General features: G+C 36.6%; 1 protein-coding gene across 8 annotated transcripts in view; it reads right to left on the reverse strand.

Moving 5' to 3' along the window:
* Window positions 1-23,621, reverse strand: part of LOC129255982 (cilia- and flagella-associated protein 54-like) — a 67,120-nt gene extending 43,499 nt beyond the window's left edge. For 4 of the 8 annotated variants that reach the window (XM_064096206.1, XM_064096205.1, XM_064096207.1 and 1 more), the window contains exons 1-14: window positions 23,552-23,621; window positions 22,219-22,268; window positions 13,141-13,246; window positions 12,266-12,409; window positions 11,432-11,603; window positions 10,454-10,512; window positions 9,448-9,591; window positions 7,462-7,575; window positions 6,910-7,008; window positions 6,288-6,392; window positions 2,362-2,563; window positions 1,550-1,761; window positions 955-1,114; window positions 62-135 (exon numbers count right to left, since the gene is read on the reverse strand). In XM_064096206.1, the coding sequence (XP_063952276.1) occupies window positions 62-135; window positions 955-1,114; window positions 1,550-1,761; window positions 2,362-2,563; window positions 6,288-6,392; window positions 6,910-7,008; window positions 7,462-7,575; window positions 9,448-9,591; window positions 10,454-10,512; window positions 11,432-11,603; window positions 12,266-12,409; window positions 13,141-13,167 (1,512 nt within the window). In that variant the 5' untranslated portion in view covers window positions 13,168-13,246; window positions 22,219-22,268; window positions 23,552-23,621. Of the gene's footprint in view, window positions 1-61; window positions 136-954; window positions 1,115-1,549; window positions 1,762-2,361; window positions 2,564-6,287; window positions 6,393-6,909; window positions 7,009-7,461; window positions 7,576-9,447; window positions 9,592-10,453; window positions 10,513-11,431; window positions 11,604-12,265; window positions 12,410-13,140; window positions 13,247-22,218; window positions 22,269-23,284; window positions 23,309-23,551 lie in introns of those variants that run through there. The other 4 variants (XM_064096208.1, XM_064096204.1, XM_064096209.1 and 1 more) reach the window with 4 other exon arrangements.
* Window positions 23,622-25,450: the final 1,829 nt, after the last annotated feature.

A 25,450-nucleotide genomic window follows, 5' to 3' on the forward strand; every position in this document is an offset into this window, starting at 1 on the left:
ATACCTAAATATCAACTTCTACTATACAAAATATCAAATCATCATAATTCCACAGACTTACAGCTGAGAGATCCTTGGAGCAAGATGAAAGGACTTCTGCTAGATAAACCCAATGATCCTGAGATGATATGGAGCCTTGACAAAGAATCGAAATGATTATATTATAGTAATTACTTATAATATACTTGTATACTTATAATATTCCTGCTTCAGAGTCCTGTAATATAAAAGATGACATTTCTCTGTGGCTAAATGTGATTAATGAGTTAAATCTGATCATTGGGTTAACTAAATCTCTTTGCAATTACAGCATTTATCTACTCCCATGGATAGCAAAAAGATTTGGTAGTACTATATTTGTTGTATAATATTCAGTAGTAAAATATTTGGTAACAAAATAATCAGTAGTTTGATATTTGGTATTACCGGTATAATCTTTGGTAGTATACTATTTGGTAGTACACTATTTGGTAGTATAATATTTGGTAGCACAATATTTGGTAGTAGAACATCTGGTATCATAATTCTTTTGTATTACAATATTTGGTAATATAACATCTGGGGCCCGTAATACAAAGCTTAGCAATGATTGTAGAACATTTTTCTCGAAATGATTCCATTAACTACAATGTACAATCAATCGTGAAAATCAAGTGTACGATTAATCGCTAACCTTTGTGTTACGGGACCCAGGCAGGTGTTTCATAAAGCTGTTCGTAAGTTACAAGCGATTTTACGATCGACTGGTAATCCTTTCTTGTGGTTAATGATGTACACTGAATATACATTGGTGTTGAATTAACACCTAAGAAAGGATCACCGGGTGTTTGTAATGAAAGTCGCTCTTAACTTACAAACATCTTTATGAAACACCCGCCTGGTATCATAATATTTTGGTAGTATAATATTCTGTAGTATAACAGTTTGAATCATGATATTTGTATATACATATACCTGGAGGAGCCAAAGGGAGAGGGAGGGAAGCAATCTCGTTGATCTGCTCCTCAACCTGAGTATGAGACTTCTTAGATTTCCTGTTTGGATTGAGTGGTTCCATCGCTTGCATGATCTCCACAGAGAGCAGCTCATGGGTGTATCGGTTGTCCGGTTGATTCTAATTGACAACGAATAGAAATAAAATGAAAAATATGGACTTCATGACTGTCTCTCCTCAAACATTAAATAGCTAGAGATATAATAACATGACATTTAACTTATCTTATATCGCAAGTATAGGAACAAATGTTCAATAAATTTGAATCGTACTTGTAATAGTGACATGCATTTTACTGTTGTTTCTTTTAATAAAAAAAAATTGGATATGTCAGCGAGAAGACAGTTTTAATAAAACCCCTTTTCAATGTCTCTAATATAAGCATTGGTAAACAATGTGAGTACATTAATATGCATTAATCTTGTACATTTTCTGACATCAATACTAATTGTTTTTCCTTTCCTTACGATGATATCTACTTAATTCAAACTGGATGCAGAATCACAGTCAAAATCAGCATTCATCATGAATGAAAAGAGAATAAGAGAGCCTTACTTTGAGAAAATCGATGGTAGGATAGACCAGTGTTTCATACACCTCCCATTGCTCATAGTTGTAGGCTGACTTCAGGAATTTGACAACAGCCGAGATGGGGATGCCATCTTCTGCTAGCGAGGCCATTTCTATCAAGGATTTATCCAGGACGACACCTGATAGATTGATGTCGTTGACTGACTGAGGATTACGAGGTTGGTTCCCTCCTCCACCTGAAATCAAATAGAAAAATATCAGTATTCAAATGTGTTATCTAAAAAAAGGTGCTATCAATATTAAAATGCATTCATCCTATATTTTTCCATCAAATAAATGTCATCTATACAAAATCTGAATCAGCTAAAATGTGTTATCTTTAATATGCTATCAATTTTAAAATACATCCATTCTAATCATTTATTTTTTATTAAATAATTGGCATCCATTCACCTATGGAGACATTTAGATATAGTGAACTATTGTAATAGTTGATAAATTTTACTTGCACAGATACACAGATAATTTTATATGAATTATTCATATTCTAAGATTGAATCTTAAAGAAAATGACTCTTACGTCAAACCTTTTGTTTCCTAAATTGTAAACAAGATACAATACAAACATGATAGGGTTATTGAGATATCGACAACCCTAACTAAAAATATTTACCCAAATCTGTATGAGAGTCTCAACAAGGACATCTTTAAATTAAATTTTTTAAGTCTTTAAGAATTTGATTTTTCTTAGCAAAATAACCTCCTGACAATAAATGTTTATGAAAGTCTCTCTAGCTCTGCAATATTTATAATCAAACAAGTCATAAATGTCTTACCTGAAATGATCTCCATGCCAGCAAAGAAGAGCTCAGAGAAAGTATCCAAGATATAATCCTCAGTGTCCGGTGCAGCTGGACTGGTCAGCAACGTCCTGCGAGTACTGTCAGTCAGCGTCTCAAGAATGGCCAAGAACTGAGCAGCACTGCCTTCAAACATATCTGAGAGTAGTTTCTCTACAGGTGTGCGAGGCCATGTGATCTAATAAAGATATGAAGAAAGTACTCTTCAGTTTACATGGTGAAGCAAATAAACGGATATAACTCTAGACGAGTTCCAGTACAATGGATTTTATGTGAATAGACCTTCTGCATTGACGTCATCACGCCGCCATCTTAAAGGCTGAAGCCGTTGGCTTGCATGCATCTGCCGCTGGCAATTACTGACAACTGTGGTAAAGGGGGTTGGCCTAACTTGGCCAATTCAGTTTCATTTTTTGGGGAAAACAATAGATATATACACAATAGCATCGCTACATGTAAGTTGGCAAAGGTCTGTAACAAATTGCTCTTTCCTTATGTACATATTCAATAGTGAAAAACTGAAATGACAACATGATTAAAATCATAAATGACAAATAAAAATCATATACAGACAAATTAAAATCATGCAGAGACAATCTCAAATCATATGATGACAAATTAAAATAAGATAATGAAAAATATATAATTGGATCATTAAGCCTGCTCACACAAGTTGATTGATACAAATGACAGCCCTTTTTGTAGAGCAACACAACAGAATACTTCGCATATGTTTGGAATCAAATGGCTTTTTTTTTATTGTTCTGAGAATTCTGAATTGGAAAAAGTTATATCTTCTTGTAATGCTGCTTGATTGAAATGAAACAGAATATATATATATATCTCTGAAAACAATATTCAGAGGTACAAATTTGTGAAAGAAGATTCCAACTGTTAATGGGTGAATGATGATTGTGAATGTAAGAATGTGTTGCCAATTTAATGATAAAATTCACAAAAATTCTGAGGCTAGAACACATTAAATTGAAACAAAAATAGATGCAATAAGTACAATGACAATGGGTTCTTCATGACAATCTCTTCATTACTTTGATCATACTTCAAAATTAAATCCTTTTTTTAACAAAAAAGGTGTTGTTGTTTTTCTCATTTAAAAGCTGTAACTAGTTACTTGAGAAGCAAAATTAATAAATCTCACACTGTAAAACATGAAGTGCTAATTAGTGCTAATTTAGCACTTACAGTGCTTATAAAGTGACTGCACTACAAGTGCTGATTTTCTAGTTCAAATTTAAACTAGAAAATCAGCACTCGTAGTGCAGTCACTATACAAGCACTGTAAGCGCTAAATTAGCACTTCATTTTTTACAGTGCATGGTATACTGGAAGAAATATACGTTCAATTGTAAATCAAGTGTAAGTCTCACAATCGAGCATAACTGATCATTGCAAGAAAGTTGAGTTGCCAAAATATGCAAATCAACTAGAAAATTGTATCTAAACAAAGGACTTATGCTTAAATTTGGGATTTACACTTGATTTGGAATTGAATGCAAGTTTATTGCAATGCCCCATATGAATGTGTTACCAATCCAAGGATGAAATTTGCTTGGCATTCATGGGAAACACAATGAAGCCATAAAAAAACAATGGTTGAAGTGTGTACATTGACAATGGTTTCTTTATAATCAAGTCTCTCATTTCTCTTTAAACATGTGCAAACAATTTTGTTTAAAAAAAATACTGATCATTTTTCCTTTGGGTTCATAAAAATATACAGAACAACATTTAATGCATATGCATGACATGAAGAAATATGCCAATTGCTGATAAATAAATTGTTTTGCTCATCTTAGAAAAAGTAATGAATTTTATCATTTTCAAATCATTATTTGAATATCACGAGCAATGAAGACCACAGGTAATTCCAAATATATCACTAGAAAATGTAGTTTTCCATGGTTACCTTAAATGTCTTGCAAAGGTAAAAGTTTTGAGAGATGTTACTTAGCTTTCAAAGTTGATCTAAAATAAAAGCTACCAAACAACAGTGAGAGTCTGAACTTTAAGTTTGCTATTCACAACATCTTAGAAATAAGTGTCGGGTTAGTATTAAAGTCATATTAATGTATGGCTGTTATTATTGCACAATTGTTAAACACACTTATTATTAGTAGCTATTTGCTCAACGACATATGGAGCATTAGCCTAGAATGCCCCAACAGGCCCCACCCACCCCCACCGTGATACTTGGATACTACATCCCAATACAAACAACTCTCATATTTTTTTCCCCTTTAAATACACCGTACAAGCCCATTGATTGGTTTAAGCCTTTATGAAACTAGCAGTGCTTCAAGATTCTAACCATCAAATTTCATATTTTTCCAATGCCCATCACAGATTTGACCTCAAAAATCGGTCTGCCCGCTGAGGCAAATGGCTCATTACGGCAATCACAGTAATACTGGACTGGCAGTGCACTATAAACAGAGCGTGAAGCCTAGTCCCATAAAATGTTACATTTTTAAAAACAAAGTTTGAAGGTTGTATTTTAATCAAGCATTTTGTATGAAGTATTGAGCAAAAGGGGAATAACTCTGATTTCACAGTACATGTACATTCAGGAACAGCATCTTGCTATAATAATATAACTTCTTTATTCAAGATGTGAGGTATGGGGATAAAATTCACACAAGTGAATACATCAAGGGTTGCAAAGAGATAGAAACAAACCTGTCAAAAATTTATTTAGAATGCATCGTGCCTCCAATTTAGAAGTTAACTAAGAAGATATACAAACCTTTTCAGGCTATGCAAGAACACAAATTATTTGATTTATTTTTTTTGCTTTAACAGTGGATCCCCGGTAATTTTTTTTTCATCATTTTTCAAATCATAATTCTTCTTTTTGAACTTTAAAACACCAGCTACTAATAGTCCTATGAACAGTCAAGACCAAAAGGTTCCCTTTTTCCCTTTTCTTTTTCATTTGTTTCTTCTTTGCCATTGATACTGGTAGGGAAGTATGGGATAGTTTGAACAAAGAGACTCATCCAGAGATGTAGAAATAAACTGAGGTCGAATATGGAACAACAATTATTGAAAAAATTATTCAATTCATTCTCCATCCGATTTGCATACATTTTCAAACAATTGATTTGGTTAAATGAACAACTATAATTATTACAAAAAGAATAATAAATACACTTGACAATAACAAAAACTTCATGTATGAAATGAATATGCCAGAACACTTGATGTACAAATGCAATCCATTTTTTTCATAATCAACCACTAACATATTTCTAACATGCAAATCAAAATGATGACATTTACAACATTCACTGAAATGACAATTTCTGAAGTTGTTTTAAGATGTAAACCTTATGCCTTCATCATGTGCATTCATGACCCTAACAATAACATTTAGCTTTGCAATAATGCAAACCCCAATCCTTGTATATAATCTGAATCTAAAAAACAAGTACAGTAGATCAACAGTTCAAAGTTCATCAAGAAGAGACTATATATCATCAGACCGTGTTGAATTGGATGCTAAAAAGACAAGACTTGAGTTGTACATTATACATATTAAATGCATTAAAATCCTACTTTACCATGTATAGCTAATCTGAATCTGTGAAAGCAGACAGAATTGGCCTGCAAAAGCAAAAGAACAGCCAATTCAAATGCAATTTTCATGGCTACAAAGTAGCAAAAGTAAGCAAAGCAATAATCAAATCCTTACGAAGTCAATGCTGAGCCTCATCGCTTGTTAGTTGTTTGCATCACAAACCGTTATAAACATTCTTGTTTGATATGGATGGAATTAGTGCACAGCAAACTTGATTATGTATTCAGATTTTATTTTAGTTAGATGTATAGACACACTGGATGGATGAGAAACTTGGATGCATGGACCACACACTCGTACTCACATTTCCTTGTTTCTTAACAAGGTCATCTAGTCGTTGTTTGGTGGTTTTATGCCAGATGAGGCGGCCATCACTGGCTACTAGAGTGACCGTTCGGACTTCGGTAGGCTAGGGTGTGGCATTATTTTTCAAATCAAATCAGGTAAATTCACTGCCTTACAGTTTACTTAATATCCCAAATGATTCCATAAAGGAAGGGAATGTCATTTGTAATAAAGACAGTAAAATAAGTACATATACAAATACATCAATAGTAAAATATTTTCTGTCAATTGCTTTTTTTATAATAGGCACCTTACAGCCCATTTTATGCGCCTAGTTAGCCCTAGTAAGTAAGGAATAAACAAATGAATAAAAGGATAAACGAATGAAGAGATTAATAAAAAGACAATAAATAAATCAATGAATAAATAGATAAAAGAAATATAGAAATAAATAACTCTTTTTTAGAGTTAGATCCATATACTACACTAGCTACTATAAGGCTATTCATACATTATTTTTAAAGAACTCTTCAATCTTTTAAGTAAATTCTAGTGGATATGGTATGAACTAAGCCCATTAACTGATGAAATATCCCCTAACTATGTTACAAATAAATCTGCTACATAATAATGATACTCACCGATTGTGAGTCCTTCACGTTGCTTCTTGTCTTAGGACGCAGAAGTCCCTTGGGTCGTTTCCGGTCAAACACTGAACGTCTGTACACCATGATGCCAAGCTATGAATATGGAAATAATAACACAGACCAATATTATGTTAAAACACAACAAACATTGAAGTGCCAAGAATATTTAACAACTTAAACCAGTTTGTTTGTTTGTTTGTTTACATACTGTCTCTAGCATATCTATGGAAAATATTTAGGACTATAAAATGCACTTATTTGCAGTTTCCAACATGTTTTCTCCAAGCCTCAAGAAGAAGTGCATCTTTTCAAATTTGATTTATACTCTGTATATCAAAAGCCACAAATAGTCATTCAAGTTCTTGACTATCAATATCTATCTTCAAAATTAGAGCAAAAAGACAAATTTGGGGATGTTCTACATCATTTTCTTTCCAATTGTGCATAAGATTTCATTTGGAAAAACGGAAATAAACTGTAATTTTGCTCTTAAGTCAGACTCATGTGACAAAAGTGTTTAAATCAATCTTCTCTAGATTAATTTACCTTCACGGTTGCCTGTCTGAAAACTGCTTCAACCTCCAGGCTAGGTGGGGCAGAACTGATTTGTTCTAGTTGACTCAATTCATTCACCTTTCCGAGAGCACGCCTTGCGAAACCCTGAATGATGAATCATGGAGAAAAGACACCTTAAAGGGCAAGTTCACCCTGAAGAAAACTTTGTTGTAAAAATAGCAGAAAAAAATAGTAAAAAATATTGGTGAAGGTTTGAGGAAAATCCGTTAGAGAGTAAGAAAATTATTAGAGTTCAAAGCTTTGGATTTGTGACGTCATAAATGAGCAGCTGCCCCATGTGTTATGTAATATAAAATGCATGAATTTCAAATTTTGTATGGTTCCTGATGACTTAATTTTGTTTTCTATTCATGATCGGGTGTGAAATGATTTATCTATTGATATACAAAAGGTACAGTGAAAACCATTTTCAATTTTCTGAGAAAATGACATTTCATTGATTTTTTACCATTCGCTATGTGGGAATGCTGCTCGCATATGACGTCACAAATCAAATAATTGAAATTCTAATAACTTTTTAATTATTTTATGAATTTTTCTCAAACCTTCGGCAATTTTTTATTATTTTTTCTGCTATTTTTACAATAAACTTTTTGTCAGGGTGAACTTCCCCTTTAAAGATAGGTATTGTTTAATCAATATTGTACAGTCCCATAGAATATAATAAGAATTATCATAGACATTCTGGTGAACAAGATGTAGTAGGTTCTTGATCTAACTAAAAGTGAATAAATAAAGAGGCTGTAATAGGAAGAAATTGTAAACAAATTTTCAGCATTACTCCTATGTGTTAAAGATCGCATGCATGATCTGTAATGAAAATCATAAGTCTGAAAAAATTGGAACCAGTGGGATTCGAACCTGCCATCTACTGCTTTCCGGGCAGCGACTTAACCACCAGGCTATTCTGGTTCATGGCTAAATCACGATGAACTGGAATCTAAATACCCTCGATCCTCTTCTTTGGATTCATTCTTTCTGAGTCAGAAAGAAGAGGATCAAGGGTATTTGAATTCCAGTTCATCGTGATTTAGCCATGAACCAGAATAGCCTGGTGGTTAAGTCGCTGCCCGGAAAGCAGTAGATGGCAGGTTCGAATCCCACTGGTTCCATTTTTTTCAGACTTATGATTTTCATTACAGATCGAGCATGCGATCTTTAACACATAGGAGTAATGCTGAAAATTTGTTTACAAATTGAAAGTGAATAATTCATGCATGTGGTAAATTGCAGTAGTATTACATTCATGTAGTTTTCCATCAACAGTTTTCAAAGTCTAAAATTGTAAAATTCAAAATCAATTGAACTCAATTGGGGGATAATAATATGATTTCAATATGTTGGTTCTTGTAATTATTCCATAAATGTTGCTTAACTATTCCAGTCATTTGCTGGTGCCTCCAATAGAGGGGGAGGAAAATTAAACCAATCATTAGATTGGTTATTTCATGTTTGGTGTTGACCTATTGGTATTGGTGTTAGGCCAATTAGTATAAGCACAGCACTAGAATACAAATAAGACTGAAACTGGGACAGATCTCACTTGGCATTGAACTGGCAATAATATGATTTGGACCATATTTTTTAACTTAGATAAGGTGTTGGAACTATGGAAGGCCATCAAATTAGTGCTTCCAACACCAACACTACAACACCAGGGGGTGTTTCACAAAGATTTATGTATGACTTAGAGTCGCACTTAAATACCGAGTTGCGTACCGTATGACAGGCTTGACCGCATTGGCCAGATCGTGTCATGAGGACGCGCACTACTGTGTATCTATCAATAAGATCGCACATTGCATATCATGTACGCGTCTAAATTTAAGTGCGACTTAAGTCATACTTAAATCTTTGTGAAACACCCCCCAGCACTAATACTAAACTTGAAATCCCCCACTACAGTAATGTACAGTTTTGTAACATTCACAGGCAAAGGATTGATTCAATTTATACCTCAGCTTGTTGATGAGCCTTGCAGTCAAAGTAGCTCTGGCACACCGCAGTGTACAGCGTGGTTCTCCATTGCAAATAGCGTACAGACATCAGAGGTACAGAGTTTTCCATGCACATACAGGCCCATAGAAGGAACTCCAATACCTGACAGGGAAAACACAAACAAATTTCATTTCAGAGACATTAAAAATGCATCACAGATAAATATAAGAAAGTTTCAATACAAATAATTGTTACATAATATAGGGATACAATATACCTATTCATGTAGATTTCAAAAAAATAGCTCATTACATCATAATAGCAGCAGGTAAACTGTCACTTGGACACCGTTCTCATTACCTTCCTAAAACTAGTTTAGTGGAAACTAGTTTAACGTGTAGTGAGGACGGTCGAAGCAATCTTGGAAGCGATCTTCCAAACCGGTTCAGAAAAACCACCTCGCAATGTAGTTTTCAAGATCGCTTTGCCTCGTTAAACTGGTTTTAGCGTGAAGACACAACCGTTCTCCGTGAAGCGTTCTTCGCACATTTTGAGCGCACTACTCCACACGACAGGTGTACAATGCCTATGCTGCGGTTTCAAATTTCGCGCGAAACGTGTCACCCCACTGAGAGCGTTCCCATAGCAACAAGATCGCTTTACGTGAAGTGATTTTAAAAAACCACTTTCGTGTGATCACGAGGGAACGCTAGCAAAGCGATTTTCCAAACTGGTTTCCAGTAAACTAGTTTTAGAAAGCGTAATGAGAATGGTGTCTTGGTCTACACATGCTTTATCTACTTTCTGTTTGGTCTCATTCCACATGGTCTAATCATATTTTGTCTATAACCAGTTTGTCTACTAACCACTGGGTTGAACTGACATTTAGCCTATTTAAAATTTTGCCTAATTTCAAGCCAGGCTTTCTATTTCATCTACCATCCACTCGTTCTGACACCACTATGATTGGATGAAATGTTTATGAACTAAAATCTTATATGACAAATCTGGGCATTAGACTCACCTTTGCAGAATGACCCAAAGTCATCATGTGTCTTGATACACTGTAGATGTGAATTGTGCCTGGAGGAGTGAAGAAATAGAGAAGTTGATTTTTCAAAGATTAATCTAATATTTTTTTTAAACTCATCCTATCACTTACTCAGAAATAATATTAACACTGTGAAGTCAAGGAAAAAAAATAACCATAAGAAAATTAGGCTTTACTTCAACATCTAGTTATTGCTTGATTTCTTTCAAGCTGATCAACATAACTGTGAGTGAACATTATCTAGTAGAAGCTGAAGTATTAGTACTATACAATCAATGGCTGCTAAATAAGAGGTGGGGTTGATCTGTGCTTCTATTACTCCTGAGAGATTGGTCGACAACAAAGTACTCAAAACCAAGCATTAATCACTATGTTCCTCTTTAAATGTGCTTACAGACCTGACCTCATAATTTAAACACCATCATTTTTTCGGGATCACACTTTTAATCAATCCATATTCTTTCATTATTTGAGATTCATCATTCAGTCATCAATTTTTTTGGGGGGGGCAAATTTTTGGGAGGGTATTTTGTCCGCGAAAAAATTTGACAAGCCAAAAAAAAAAAAAAAAAAAGGTCTTCAACCAGAAATGAAGGATTTCTTACCACAAAAAAAATTTGACAAGCCAAAAAAAGAAAAAAAAAGAAAAAGAAAAAAAAAGGTCTTCAAATTCAAGAGGGGGTACACGTCTGTTTTTATTGCATTTTTACATTACAAATTATTAATTTGGCTTCTCAAAAAGGAGGGGTACGTCCCCTGTATCAGTTGTGTCTCGTCAGGGGGGGCAGGGATACGTCCCCTGCATGAGTTGTGACTCGTCAGGGGGGGCAGTCTGCCCCCCTGCCCCCCATTAGGTACGCTAGTGCCTCTCATTAGAATATACGTTGATGGAGCAGTGAAATGCACAATTGTTCCTTTTGACTGAGAAGAAAATCAAAGAAATTGTCCTACCATTGTAGACCAACCAGCAAAGCGATTCTCTGGGTAGGATCACTTGCGTAATGAGCCGGAGAAAGGCTAGGATCTTCAAACACTGGCCAACAGACTGGGTGTTCTGAAGCTTGGGGTCCGTCATCAATACCAGCTGGTAGTTACAGATACTCTTCCCATACAATGCTCGGAACTAGACAAGAAAACAGACAGGAAAGAAAACATGCACTGATTTCATATCTTCTCAAGATAGCTTATCAAACCCAATAAAAACAAAAGGAGTGTCACTAGTCAATTATCAGAATAACAATTAATCAATTATCAGAATAACAAAAAGTGATGCACTTGCATGTGTTAAAACTTTACACCAAGCATATTTAAGAGATGAATAATGAAAACTAACATCAATTTGAAAAAACTCAAGGCAAATCGTCACTACGCATACATTTTGCAAGCTTCCTATGGTGAATTGGATAACAACCTTACAATGGTCTGTGCTACCTGTTTGAAGACCATTATCTACGCTGAATCTATATACTGTATACACAATGACAACAATATCATTATTTCACTCCCACAAGCTCAATAGTCCCATTTGATCAAGGCTCTCATCACAGAAAATTTATCATTAACTGCATACATCAGTAAAAATCCTGTTTCAGTTGGCTGAGAAGTACTGTCACTAATACACTTTCGATGAAATAACAAACTTGTCAATGATTGATGCCCTTTGGAAGAAATTATGCCCATGTTTCATTTAATTAGCCATGATATAGCCAACTGTGATAGTCCAAACTTTGCCACAAATATGTTCTATCAAATATTAATATAAAGATGTGAAAATATATTTCTTACTGTCAAACTTGCATTGTCGGTTTCTAGCCCATCTGGGAAGAATATAGCCTTGACAGTCTTGATGTCCACGATGTCTTCAATGTGCCGATCACCAAACTGATCAAGGTAGCGTCCATAGCATTGCCACACTGCCAAGTTGTACTCCTGTTAATTCAAGTGATAACAAGCTCATTTAATTACCAGATTACAAAAGGGTTGAAGGGCTGTCAAGTGCACCGCTGATAACTAAGATGGTCCAGAAACAAAGAGTTTTATCCTAATGGACAAACATGTATACTCCTAATAATAAGGCAACAGTCTTTATAACTTTTTCATATCTTCAGCTGATCAGCTAAATGTACCTTTCCAATTAAATTCTTCTTTTTTTTCAAATGATCTTCTTAATACATTTTTTAAATCAAAGACAAGGCAACCAGAAATTAAACTAGAAAAATTTAAAAACTGAAAGGAAATGATCAAAATTGATTTCCAGAAATTGAAATAAATGTTTTAAAAATAAAAATTGATAACAATAGCAGGTTTTTTGACAGCCAAATTTCTCCATACTCTTATTTTGAGCTACTGACAGTCAAAAACCTATCACACACAGTTTAGCATGGCTTCCAGGCACCAATTTTCCTCACCTGGGTTGAGAGTAGAAAATGCTGACAATGCCTTGACAAAGGACAGTGATGCAGTAACCTCCCAACTCCAAACCTTGTGATTCATAGTCGTAAGACTGATCCAGTAGAACAAAACACTAGTAAATCAATAAATTTCACTTATAAATCTGCTACATGTACATGACTAAAATAAGATTCCTAAAAATCATAATTTTCTTGGTTACTAACAAACCAAGACATGACATACTTTATAGGCAAAATCTAATTGCTAACCTTCATCGAAACCAAGAAGTCTCCCATCTCAATGACTTTCTTCTGGTAGTAGGTGGAAGGTAGTCGAGCTTCATAATTGTTCCACAAGTTGAACAAGGTGTTGGGTCTGTAAAACAAATCAAATATATTCATCATTGAAGAATAGCAACTAAAACATTACAGTGACTGGCTTAAATAATCAACAGCAATCATGAAAAATAGTAGGCTAGACGTCAATCTTTTAGGTCTCCTTCATGGTCATAACTGTCCCTACAGAGTTCGAGGTGAGGTGCCTCTCCTGACAATACAATGACTAAAGAAACGTTGTAAATCTACACAAGCTGAAATGGGTAACCAATGTAGTACTATAGCTGGTCAGCTTTTTTATTTTTCCCAGATTTGGGTGAGATTTCTAAGTAAAACCATGAGAATGACTGTTAGTTGCAAATTGTTGAATCTGCTTAACGTACCGTATGCAAAGTGTGCTTTTGAATGCTTTCGTTGCCCGTAAGCACTTGCGGCAGGGCTGCTAGGCTGGTGTACAGTTGCTGTAGCAATGCTTGTGCTTTATTCCTTCAGGCGATGTACCGTTGCAAATGTGCACTTTGTGGTCGCAATTCACTGACAAATTTATTGATAAATTGCAACAAGTAGTCTTTTTTTTTAATATTTATACAATATTCAACATGTGTACCACAGAAATACACATGATTTTTATTTGATTCAATGATTGCATTTTTTTTGGGGGGTCCAACTATGCTTAAGTGTCCGATATTTGGGCACTTTGCTCTAGAAGTAATTTATTTTACCAAGTTGATGTAGAATCTAGATTAATCATGTGCAAGGAACATTCAACACTAGATCTAAATTAAAACTTAAAGTTCCGCCTGGCTAGGGCTAGGCTTTGCCTTTGCTGCTTTTCAGAAATTGGATTAGGAAAATCACCTGTCAAATCTTGAGAACACCCCCCCCCCACCTTTTAATTTCTCAATTCTTATTCTCACTCAGGCTCAGCTCATTCACTGTCAAACTAAAGTTTAATTGTTAAGTCAGATTGTCTGAGTCTCACTCTCTCAGTCTCACTCCTGACCTCAGTTCACTCTATGGTAGTGAGTCCAAACTTTGCGGATGTCCATATTTCGCGCATTAATTAGCAAAAATACACGATAAAATGAACACTATACGCGCTGCTATTTGAGGGACTGCAGAAAGACGTTCGAAAACACAGAAGCACCCACTAAAAGGTCAAAATGCGACACATAAACGTAAGTAATTTCATTTTAAGCACAACTTATGAAAGTAAATCATGATAGTTTACAATATTTTTGCTTTATTTGAAAAAATCTAGAAAAATAACCATCAAATTATCGAATTCTTATCAATAATTTAGCGTTGGTTTTGCCGCTGTCAGATACCGTCCGTGAGATTAGTGTTGTGAATAGGGTGCGAGAAGTTTAGTAATTGAAAATGAAATTACGGAGAGAGAAGAAGAAAAGATTACAGATAATTGACGTTTAAAGAGAGAATGAAAATAAGATTATTTATAGCGACGTGGTTGTGGGTCTGAGTCAAGGTGGATGGTGGCATGTATTTCGTCTTCATGTGAATGGGGGTGAATATGAAAGGAAAAGGGCTTACCATGAGATTAATGAACAGAAGGCGAAAAATACAATTAGTAACAGAGATAAAGAGTGAATCGATTCAAGAAACATAAAATTAAATATACCCTTTTAATGTTTATTTTAATACAGAAAAATCCAAAGAGGCTGGCTAAATACTGCCAAAGCTATGATCAAAAATGCTTAGAGGATACTTTGAAATTGTAGAGCTCTGGAAAACAAAAGGTGTCCATCAGAAGATGTCAGACATCCCTAGGATTTTGAAGCGAAGTGAGGTGAACACTAGTCCCAAGGTGCAGACAGGCAATGAAGGGGTCACTGCTAATACCCCACAGACTGGAAAAGGACATGCAACCCTAAACGAAACTGAACTAAATAGCAACATGGATTCAGTTAACTTACCACTTGGCAATGAGCAGCGTCAGTTAAATGTAACTACAGATTTCGACCATGACACTGATCCTTCAGAAGAGAAGCAGAGTGAGCAGTTGAAAACAGTTAGGAATTCTAACCTCAACTACGAAGGTTCAGATGATCCCAAGACTCAGAATTCCACAGATACTGATAAAAATGTGGAGCTGTGACTAGACCTTACACCACTTTACAACAGCAGTGAAGATGTTAGTAACTGTAATGAAACTGATGATTTTGATGATGAAAATGGAATGTATTATCTTTTAAGTAACAATGGATCAGTTAATAGAATTGATGAAGATGATGGATGTACAGTAAACAATGTAGCTAGAGATGGTAACATTGGATTGAACACTGAGCGGAATGAAAGTGATATTGAAGTTGATAGGAGAAGAACGTCACATGAATACAATAGCAGAATGGAAGTATTGTCATACGAAGTGACTAACAAAGAACTTGCCACAAATGGAGATAACCAGTCTACTATCACCAATAATAGAAGGAACCTACATGAATGCATTCAAACAGATGGTGCGTGTTCATACAGAGGAAGGAGGGAACAACTCGCCACAGATGGGAACAAAGGTGCCACAAGAACATGTACTTGGAAATCCAATGTAAGCAACAACATATCCTTATTCACACTGGATAGTGAATTTGATAAATATACCGATGATGCGACTAGAGATATGGATGAAACTGTGACATCTATCACAAGTGGTGGTGACAGTGACTGCTCTACTTTGACCTCAACTGTTGATGATGATGAGTGGCAGGTAAACTCTGATAATGAAACTCAGCAAGAACAAACAATACCAAATAACAGGAAAAGAGGTACACTGAAGGCATACTACACAAATTGTGATTCTCTTTTAAATAAGCGGAATGAACTGTTAATGCTTCTTGAAGTACACAAAGTGGACTTGGTCTTTCTGACTGAGATCTGCCCAAAGAATGCCAAGAATCCACTTAATGAACAGGACTTATATTTAGATGGATATGACATACACTCCAATCTACCAAATGGAAAGAGGGGTGTTGCTATTTATGTTTCTCATGAACTACGCCATCTCATACGAGACTGTGATATCCAAACAGGATTTGAGGAGTCCGTGTGGATAACTCTGCGGCTGTCTGGTTCAAAGAAACTTCTTGCTGGATGTATATACAGAAGTCCATCTGTCAGCAATCACAACCAGCTACGTGATCTCATGCTTGAAGTCTCCAATAAGAACTCAGCCCACCTTTTGATTGCCGGGGATTTCAACTATCCTCACATAGACTGGGAATCCTGCACTGGAAGAAGCAACACAGATATAGAGTTCATAGACACCATTGCCGACTGCTTCCTACACCAACATGTCCATTTCCCAACAAGACATAGAGTAGGACAAAATGACAGCACCCTGGATTTGGTGTTCACTAATAATGACCATTTGATTGATGATATTGAATCACTGCCTCCTCTTGGATTGAGCGACCATCTTGGGCTTATTTTGACCATTACGCTCTCAGCCCCTGAAAAAGAAACACAGTTTCCCAAACTTCAGTTCAGTCTTGGACAATACCATGACATATGTGAGGAGCTTGATAAAGTTGAGTGGGAACAGTCAATGAAGGACATGGATACCGAACAGTCCTGGTCATTCTTCCATACAATCTTGACAGACATTATGAAGAAACACATACCGTGTTCTTCATCACGGCGACGTAAGAAAAAGCATAGATGGATGAACAATCAAGCACTCAGACTGCATGGACAAAAGCATCGTGCATGGCAACAAGCCCAAGTCACTAAACACCCAACTGACATTGCTAGAGCTAGGAGACTAGCAAAGGCTCTTCAATGCCTCACAAGAGATCTGCGAAGTAACTTCGAAAAGGACCTTGCGAAGAATGTGAAGACAGATCCAAAAGCATTCTGGAGATATGCATCTGATAATCTAAAGACCAGAAAGGGGCTTCCTGATCTCAAAAAGACGGATGGTACCTTCACTTCAACAGATGAAGAGAAAGCCGAAATCTTGAATGCTTTCTTTGAGACAACATTTACTGAAGAGGACACTTCTTCCATCCCACAGCTTGAACGCAGACAGTCAGCTGGATGCGTATCTGCTCTAGACATAACCCCAGAGGATGTACATCGCAAACTTGATCTGCTTTCCAAATTTAAGAGTGCTGGACCGGATGGTATCCATCCTTGCATTTTACGGGAAACGGCACCTTCAGTGTGTACACCATTGGCCATCATCTACACTAAGTCGTTCAAAGAAGGCAAGCTTCCTTCAGCATGGAAAGCAAGTCACGTTGTTCCAGTTTACAAGAAGGGAAACAAGTCTGAAGCCACTAATTATCGACCAATAAGTTTGACTTCAGTACCCTGTAAGATCATGGAGTCGCTGATCAGAGACAAGATCGTTGATCATCTGATGGAGAATGAACTAATCAGCGATTCCCAACATGGATTTGTCCCAGGTAGATCAACTGTTACACAGCTGCTCCAGACACTAGAGGACTGGACGTCCTTACTGGATAAAGGTGAAAAGGTCGATGTTGTCTACCTAGATTTTAGAAAGGCCTTTGACAGTGTACCCCATCAACGTCTTGTGGCAAAACTAGATGCATACAACATTCAAGGGAGCTTCAAAACTTGGATTGCTGATTTTCTCAGTGGCCGAACCCAGAGGGTAGTTGTAAACAATGCCAGATCTCAGTGGTGCACGGTAAAGAGCGGGGTGCCCCAGGGTAGCGTGCTCGGCCCGACATTGTTTGTGTTGTACATCAATGATCTTTCTGATGTTATGGAATCCACTGTAAGGATCTATGCAGACGACACTAAGGCCTTCTCTTCTGTCTCCTCTCCAAATCAATGTGAAGTTTTTCAAGCAAGTTTGCACTCACTGATGGACTGGTCCTCAAAGTGGCAACTTCAATTCAACACTGACAAGTGCAGTGTTTTGCATCTTGGATCAGGTGACCAAAGAGAGCACTACAACATCGGGAGTACAGCACTGAATGCAGTTAGAGAAGAAAAGGATTTAGGGATCATCATTGACGACGATCTAAAATTCCACAAGCAAGTGTCAAATGCTGTCAATAAGGCAAACAGGGTACTAATCAGCATCAGACGTACTTTCCAGTGTCTTGATTCGACCACTATCCCCAAACTATTTAAAGGGTTAGTGCGGCCACTCCTGGAATATGGAAATGTCATCTGGTCACCACAGTACATTGCTGATGCTAAGGCTGTCGAGAGAGTTCAGAAGAGAGCAACGAAAGTAATCTCCAGGATCAAACATCTTCCATACAAGGAAAGGCTTAAACACCTGAACTTACCATCCTTGGAGTACAGAAGAAAGAGAGGTGACATGATTCAAGTGTATAAGATCACTCATGAAGTCGACAGGCTTAACCCAGACAACTTTTTTCAGCTAGCTGACAGTACTACAAGAGGTCATAGGTTCAAACTTGTAAAGCCAAGATGCAGAACAAATGTGAGAAAGCAAGCTTTTAGTCACCGAGTAGTCAATGATTGGAACTCTCTCCCAGCTGAGGTAGTTGAAGCTCCCACAGTAGACACCTTCAAAATCAGGCTAGACCGACACTGGAAAGATAAGCACTATGATTCCCACTACTCTTAACTGGATATGAGAAGTCAATTTTCACCAACTTGCCCCACTGCCTCCTTAAACTTATTGAAACTTATTGAAGCATGAAGGAAGCTGACAAAATTAGAAGATAGACCTGGAAGCTCGACTGCTAATTCAGCATTCTTCCAGTATTTGCGGTAAGGTAAGGTAAGGTAAGAAGAGCAGCATTGAGGTAGGCATATCTATAAACTAATATAGTTACATATAATTATGTCTATTATATTTTTTATTTATTTCAACCCAACACCATTGAGATAAGTATGATAAAAGAATAAAAACTTAACAAAGAAATAACCAAATGAAAGTTAACATTAATGTGTTATTGACAACGCAATTGGAACTAACAAAATCGTAAAAATTATTACCTAGATAATCATTTCAATTACCTGTATACTTTTCTTATTATAGGTATGGAATTCCGGAAAAAAATTTGAGGGATGAGGTCTTCAAACGTCACCAAAAGAAGGTGGGAAAACCTCCACTCTTGTCTAAGGAAAATGAAGCAGCCTTTGTGAAAGAAACATCTCATCTTTATGGCAGAATGTGGATCGGTATGAACCAATCTCCGGTACATGCACTCCTTTTCTCTTTTTTTTTAGGGGGGGGGCAATTTTTTATTTACGGATGAAGGCTTGTAAACTTTGACTTGCAAATGAAACAACTCAGCAACAAGTAAAACTGGACAGGTGTAAAATACTATGTTTAACAATGCATCATAATATTATGGACTTATCTACTATACATTCTTTCTTTCTTATTTCGCCAGGTTTTGAAACTGGCTACAGATTTGGTCAAAGAGACTGTGATGAGTAACCAGCCCTCAGAACAAGATGATTCTATGGTTTCATGCGGAGATGGCCAGATCTACGAGTCATTAGACCAAGGGCTCTTGCTATAAACAGGGCATTTCAACAACCCCATCAAAGATAGAGAATTACTATCTCAACCTGCACGAGATTCTCGTCAAGTATCAGCTGGAAGACAAACCAGAATTCATCTATAATGTAGACGTAACTGGATTTAACCATGAGCACACCCCTCTTCGAGTTGTTAGTGGAAGGGAAGTGGAAGGGCTCAATCTTACGTCAGAGTTAAGAAGGCGATGTCTTCCAGGCACAAGATTTAAGATGACAGATAGTGGATGGAGCGATGGAGATGATTGTATTCCAGGAGTTCCTGACGAACCACTTCATTCCTTCTCTCCCAACTAGAGATGCTGAGCAGAGGGTGTTGCTGCTTCATGATGGTCACAAACGTCATATTTCGATCCCACTCATTGAAGAAGCACACCGCCATAACATCATACTCTTCCTTTTGCCACCCCATTCAAGCCATATTCTGCAACCTCTTGACATTGGCTGTTATGGACCCATGAAAGCGCACTATTACAGAGTCTGCACAGACTTCCTTATCTCTCATCCCGCGCAGTCCATCACAAGGTATGATATGGCATCGCTCATCTGCCAGTCCTTCCTTCAGTCAATCAAGGAGGACAATCTAAAAGCTGCATTCAAAAAGCCCAGAATCTACCCATTCAATGTGGCAGCAGTTGATGTCGAGAGGGTCATCAGACCAAGTTCTGTGACAGCAGTTCATGAAGAAGCACCATTCATCCCAGGTGCCTCTTCATCGGCATCTTCAAATATCGGCGGAGCTTTCTTGGAGAGGAAGAAGCCTACTCCACCATCCAAGTTGGAAAAAAAAGCGTCTTTCATCCCCAGTCTACGAATCAGGAGGGGTGGCTATTACTGAAAATGGTATTTTCCTCAGGATTTACAGGGCAGAAACATCAGGAGTCAATGTGAACGAAGACAACAGTAGCCAGTGTGAGAATTAACTATTGACTGGGCTCAATTGAGAACATTGGCTGCAATAATGAACCTTAATTGAATATTGATGTAAATATATCTATATGTTAATATGTGTATATATTGACTGGGCTCAATTGAGAACATTGGCTGCAATAATGAACCTTAATTGAATATTGATGTAAATATATCTATATGTTAATATGTGTATATATATATATGAATATGTGAATATATAAATATTTAATTATGTAAATATTCCACACACCAGACTCAACATACTCAATCTCCTTGGATGTCAGCTGGCAGCTATTAGTGTCTTCTGTATTTACGTAAGTATATCTAAGTTTCCTTCTTCTTCTTTCCTGTCTCTTTATCCAACTCACTTTCTGACTTTCTTCTGCGTTCTTACTTTCTATGTTTTTCACTTTTTGTTCACATGAAGAGCCCACAAACTCTTCATATATATATGCATACATCCTACGAAAGGGCGAAGTCTATGAATGGGTTTATTCCGTCATAATACACATATAGACGTAAAGACGAAGGTAGAGGGCGTTAAGGCGCATTACGAACATTGAAAGAAGACAAAAAAATTTGCTTTAAACACAGATGTAGAGAAATATATATATATATATATATTTATATATACATAAATATATATACATTTATTTATATTTACATAATACATATGTGAATACATATGACATCATTATCTGCACCTGCAGATATGCAACTTTGAATTAAAGAAATGAGAATTAAGATACATATTTTTGGGGTTTGCACTCATCTTATTATAATTTTATTACAATTTATAAAGATATGAATTAAGTTTTGTGCAAAAGGAATATTGGATTTTTTTATAAAAAGAGAAACTAAATAAGACAAACGATGGAGAGGGGAGCTGGATCGGGGGGGGGGGAGTAGATTGAGAGAGAGAGAGAGGGGGGTAGCATCATATTCATGAACTTAAAATGCAGTGATACATAACATAAGAGAATGAAGAAGTCTGAAAATGAGTAATATTTATAAAGTAAAATAATTGTCAAAAGATATAAAATATCATGTAAAATGGCGGCAATATGTTGAAAGGAAATGCAAAACAAAATTAACTTTATACGCGATTGAGTTCTACTTATATTGAATTCCTCTTCTTCAAAATAAATCATTCATGAATATAAGAAAGATATATTATGTAAAAATTAAATCAATTCATAAGATTATTCAAAATAAATCATTAAAGCAAAATCAATCGATTATAATCAATCAGCCTCGGGAATCAGCCAAATTAATCAATCACTCATGCACTCACCCTGCCAACATATATGACCAATGGCATGCACATTAATAACAAGCTTATTCAATTGAAAGAAAATAGAAACAGGCCTCCATTTGACCATAATACCAATCCAACAATAATTAGTCAGTCTCAGACTGCGACTGTCGACTGAATAAAATTGATACACATCTGTAATGTAAATAAAACTCAATAGACAATAAACGTAAACACACACTGAAACGTGAGTGAATGCTTTTTACTCTCTAGGAGCCCGATTCATTGTCATTGATGACATTAGACCAAACGTTAGATCTAGTAACGTTACTTACATGGCATCGATTGCGCTAGTAAGTTAGTCTTGAGGACTCCATGATGATGTCTTTTAAAACAAATTTGACATATACTTCTGACATATATGTCAAATTTGGGCAAAATCGTGATATAGGCCCCGCTCGAGTAAAACTTGTAATCGATCATACCTCAATATATAGGTTGCTAACTTCAGCTCACTATATATACTCGTGATATAGGCCCCGCTGCTGTGTTGAATGGCTCAGAATGTCCGTTCGCGGGGCCTGTTTCACGAGTATAATACTATAATCGTTATATAGGCCCCGCACTACGGCACTTCAGACACTCCAACACAGTAGCGGGGCCTGTATCACGAGTATATTATTAAGCTTGCATCCTAAGATAATCGCGAAACTGGCCCCGTAAGCCCCAGGACCACGTTATTTTCCATGATATAACAGTGCAAGGGGCCTCGATAACGAGTATACTAATAGCTAGCCGTCATCCGAGCCCCACGCACGTGCGAATGCTGGGGAAAAGCGCATTGGACGGGGCCAGTTTCGTGATTATCTTAGGATGCAAACTTAATAATATACTCGTGATACAGGCCCCGCTACTGTGTTGGAGTGTCTGAAGTGCCGTAGTGCGGGGCCTATATAACGATTATAGTATTATACTCGTGAAACAGGCCCCGCGAACGGACATTCTGAGCCATTCAACACAGCAGCGGGGCCTATATCACGAGTATATATAGTGAGCTGAAGTTAGCAACCTAGATATTGAGGTATGATCGATTACAATTTTTTTCTCGAGCGGGGCCTATATCACGAGTATGCCAATAATATACTCGTGATACAGGCCCCGCTACTGTGTTGGAGTGTCTGAAGTGCCGTAGTGCGGGGCCTATATAACGATTATAGTATTATACTCGTGAAACAGGCCCCGCGAACGGACATTCTGAGCCATTCAACACAGCAGCGGGGCCTATATCACGAGTATGATGGGGTGTCCAAACTTCGCGCACTTTTCAAAAATATTCATCAGGCTTAATTTTGTTCACAAAATATTCATAATTTATACAAAAACAATTCAAGAAATAGTTACCACATTGACGGCAAGATCGTGAACTATAAAATCATGGACGAAAATGTAAAGTAGGTCAAGGGGTTTCGCCGGTATCGCGATCTCAAAATTCTATTCCGATCGGCGAATGCGGGCTGTGCTGGAAAACCGTTCAGAAAAGTGTGACCTAACTTCGCGCACCAAATCTTTTGTGGAGATTTAAACAAAAACTCAAGTTCAAAAAGTGAAAAATTAAATCAGATTGATGGCAAAATGCTATGGAATCGGTTAGTACCACATTTAACTCACATTTTTGATGATTTCTGCTTGCAAAATGGTGATATCGTGATGCTTGTGATTTCTTCAAAACGGGCGCTAGCGGTGACAAATTTGCCGATCTTTTGCCAATATTTTCATGAATACTGAACTCATCCTAAAAAAAATTTCATTATACGGTAATTTTAGGTCGCTTTTCACGTTGATGATGTCAGATTTTAAGGATATTGGCTAGTTTTTTAGATAAGGACCGTCCGCGAAGTATGGACACGCGCGAAGTTTGGACACACTGCCATATAATAGTGAGCTGAAGTTAGCAACCTAGAATAGATATTGAGGTATGATCGATTACAATTTTTTTCTCGAGCGGGGCCTATATCACGAGTATGCCCAAATTTGTTTTAAAAGACGGCAAAATCGTGATATAGGCCCCGCTCGAGAAACACTTGTAATCGATCACATACCTCAATATCTAGGTTGCTAACTTCAGCTCACTATATATACTCGTGATATAGGCCCCGCTGCTGTGTTGAATGGCTTAGGATGTCCGTTCGCGGGGCCTGTTTCACGAGTATAATATTATAACCGTTATATAGGCCCCGCACTACCGCACTTCAGACACTCCAACACAGTAGCGGGGCCTCTATCACGAGTATATATTAAGGCTTGCATCCTAAGATAGTCGCGAAACCGGCCCCGTCCAATGCGCTTGTCCCAGCATTCGCACGTGTGTGGGGCTCGGATGACGGCTATTAGTATACTCGTTATCGAGGCCCCTTGCACTGTTATATCATGGAAAATAGCGTGGTCGTGGGGCTTGTTTCCCCGGTGAGAGATATCATGGGCGGCGCTGTAGGGGGCCGGGGGGGGGGGGGGGTGGGGGGGGGCTCCAATTTATTTTTCAAATAAACAAGGAGAGAGAATAATAGAATAATAAACATTTATTTGTGGATTTATTTATATATTGATGTAGTTATTTATTTATCAATCTATTTGAATTGATTAATTGATGATCGTTCGTTTTTATTCTTTTTATAAGTGGAAGTTCATTTATTTATATATTTATCAATTTGCCCCTTGCACTGTTATATCATGGAAAATAGCGTGGTCGTGGGGCTTGTTTCCCCGGTGAGAGATATCATGGGCGGCGCTGTAGGGGGCCGGGGGGGGGGCTCCAATTTATTTTTCAAATAAACAAGGAGAGAGAATAATAGAATAATAAACATTTATTTGTGGATTTATTTATATATTGATGTAGTTATTTATTTATCAATCTATTTGAATTGATTAATTGATGATCGTTCGTTTTTATTCTTTTTATAAGTGGAAGTTCATTTATTTATTTATCAATTTATTTTGATTAATTAATATATTTATATTCATTCATTATTCGTTCAATTTTTTTGTTTTCATTTTTTTTCTTTTGTGATATAGAGAGTCAGAGGTATCATTCGTTTTTAATTCTTTTTATGTGTGAAAGTTCATTTATTTATTCATTTATTTATTATCTATTTAATGATTTAGTTATTATATTTTCAATTTTATTTGTTTGTTATCTGAGTGGCGTGCGTAGGCCTAGGTCTTATGTTGATACAGGGTCGTACATGTCATTTATTTTTCATTTAGTTTTATTCATTCTGTAAGTTATAGTGGCTATACAAAATGATGACGGCAACCATTGTAAAGCTTAGAATATTACTCTTTCATCTGGTATAACTCAGAAGATTCCTCGATCATTCAGGCATGAATGACTTTAACAATTTGAAGAAAGTATAGATATATAATCTGAATTGAAAAATAATAATTTACCTTTTTTTAATTAGGAAATGAATTAGTCGTAGTTGAATGGTGTTATCATTATTTTCGTTACATAAATGGAATTTATATTATTTTTGTTTAAGGTCATATCCACCCCAGAAAAATGTTGATTTG

This window comes from Lytechinus pictus, chromosome 3, assembly GCF_037042905.1.
Source record: "Lytechinus pictus isolate F3 Inbred chromosome 3, Lp3.0, whole genome shotgun sequence".
Lineage (NCBI taxonomy): Eukaryota > Metazoa > Echinodermata > Echinoidea > Temnopleuroida > Toxopneustidae > Lytechinus > Lytechinus pictus.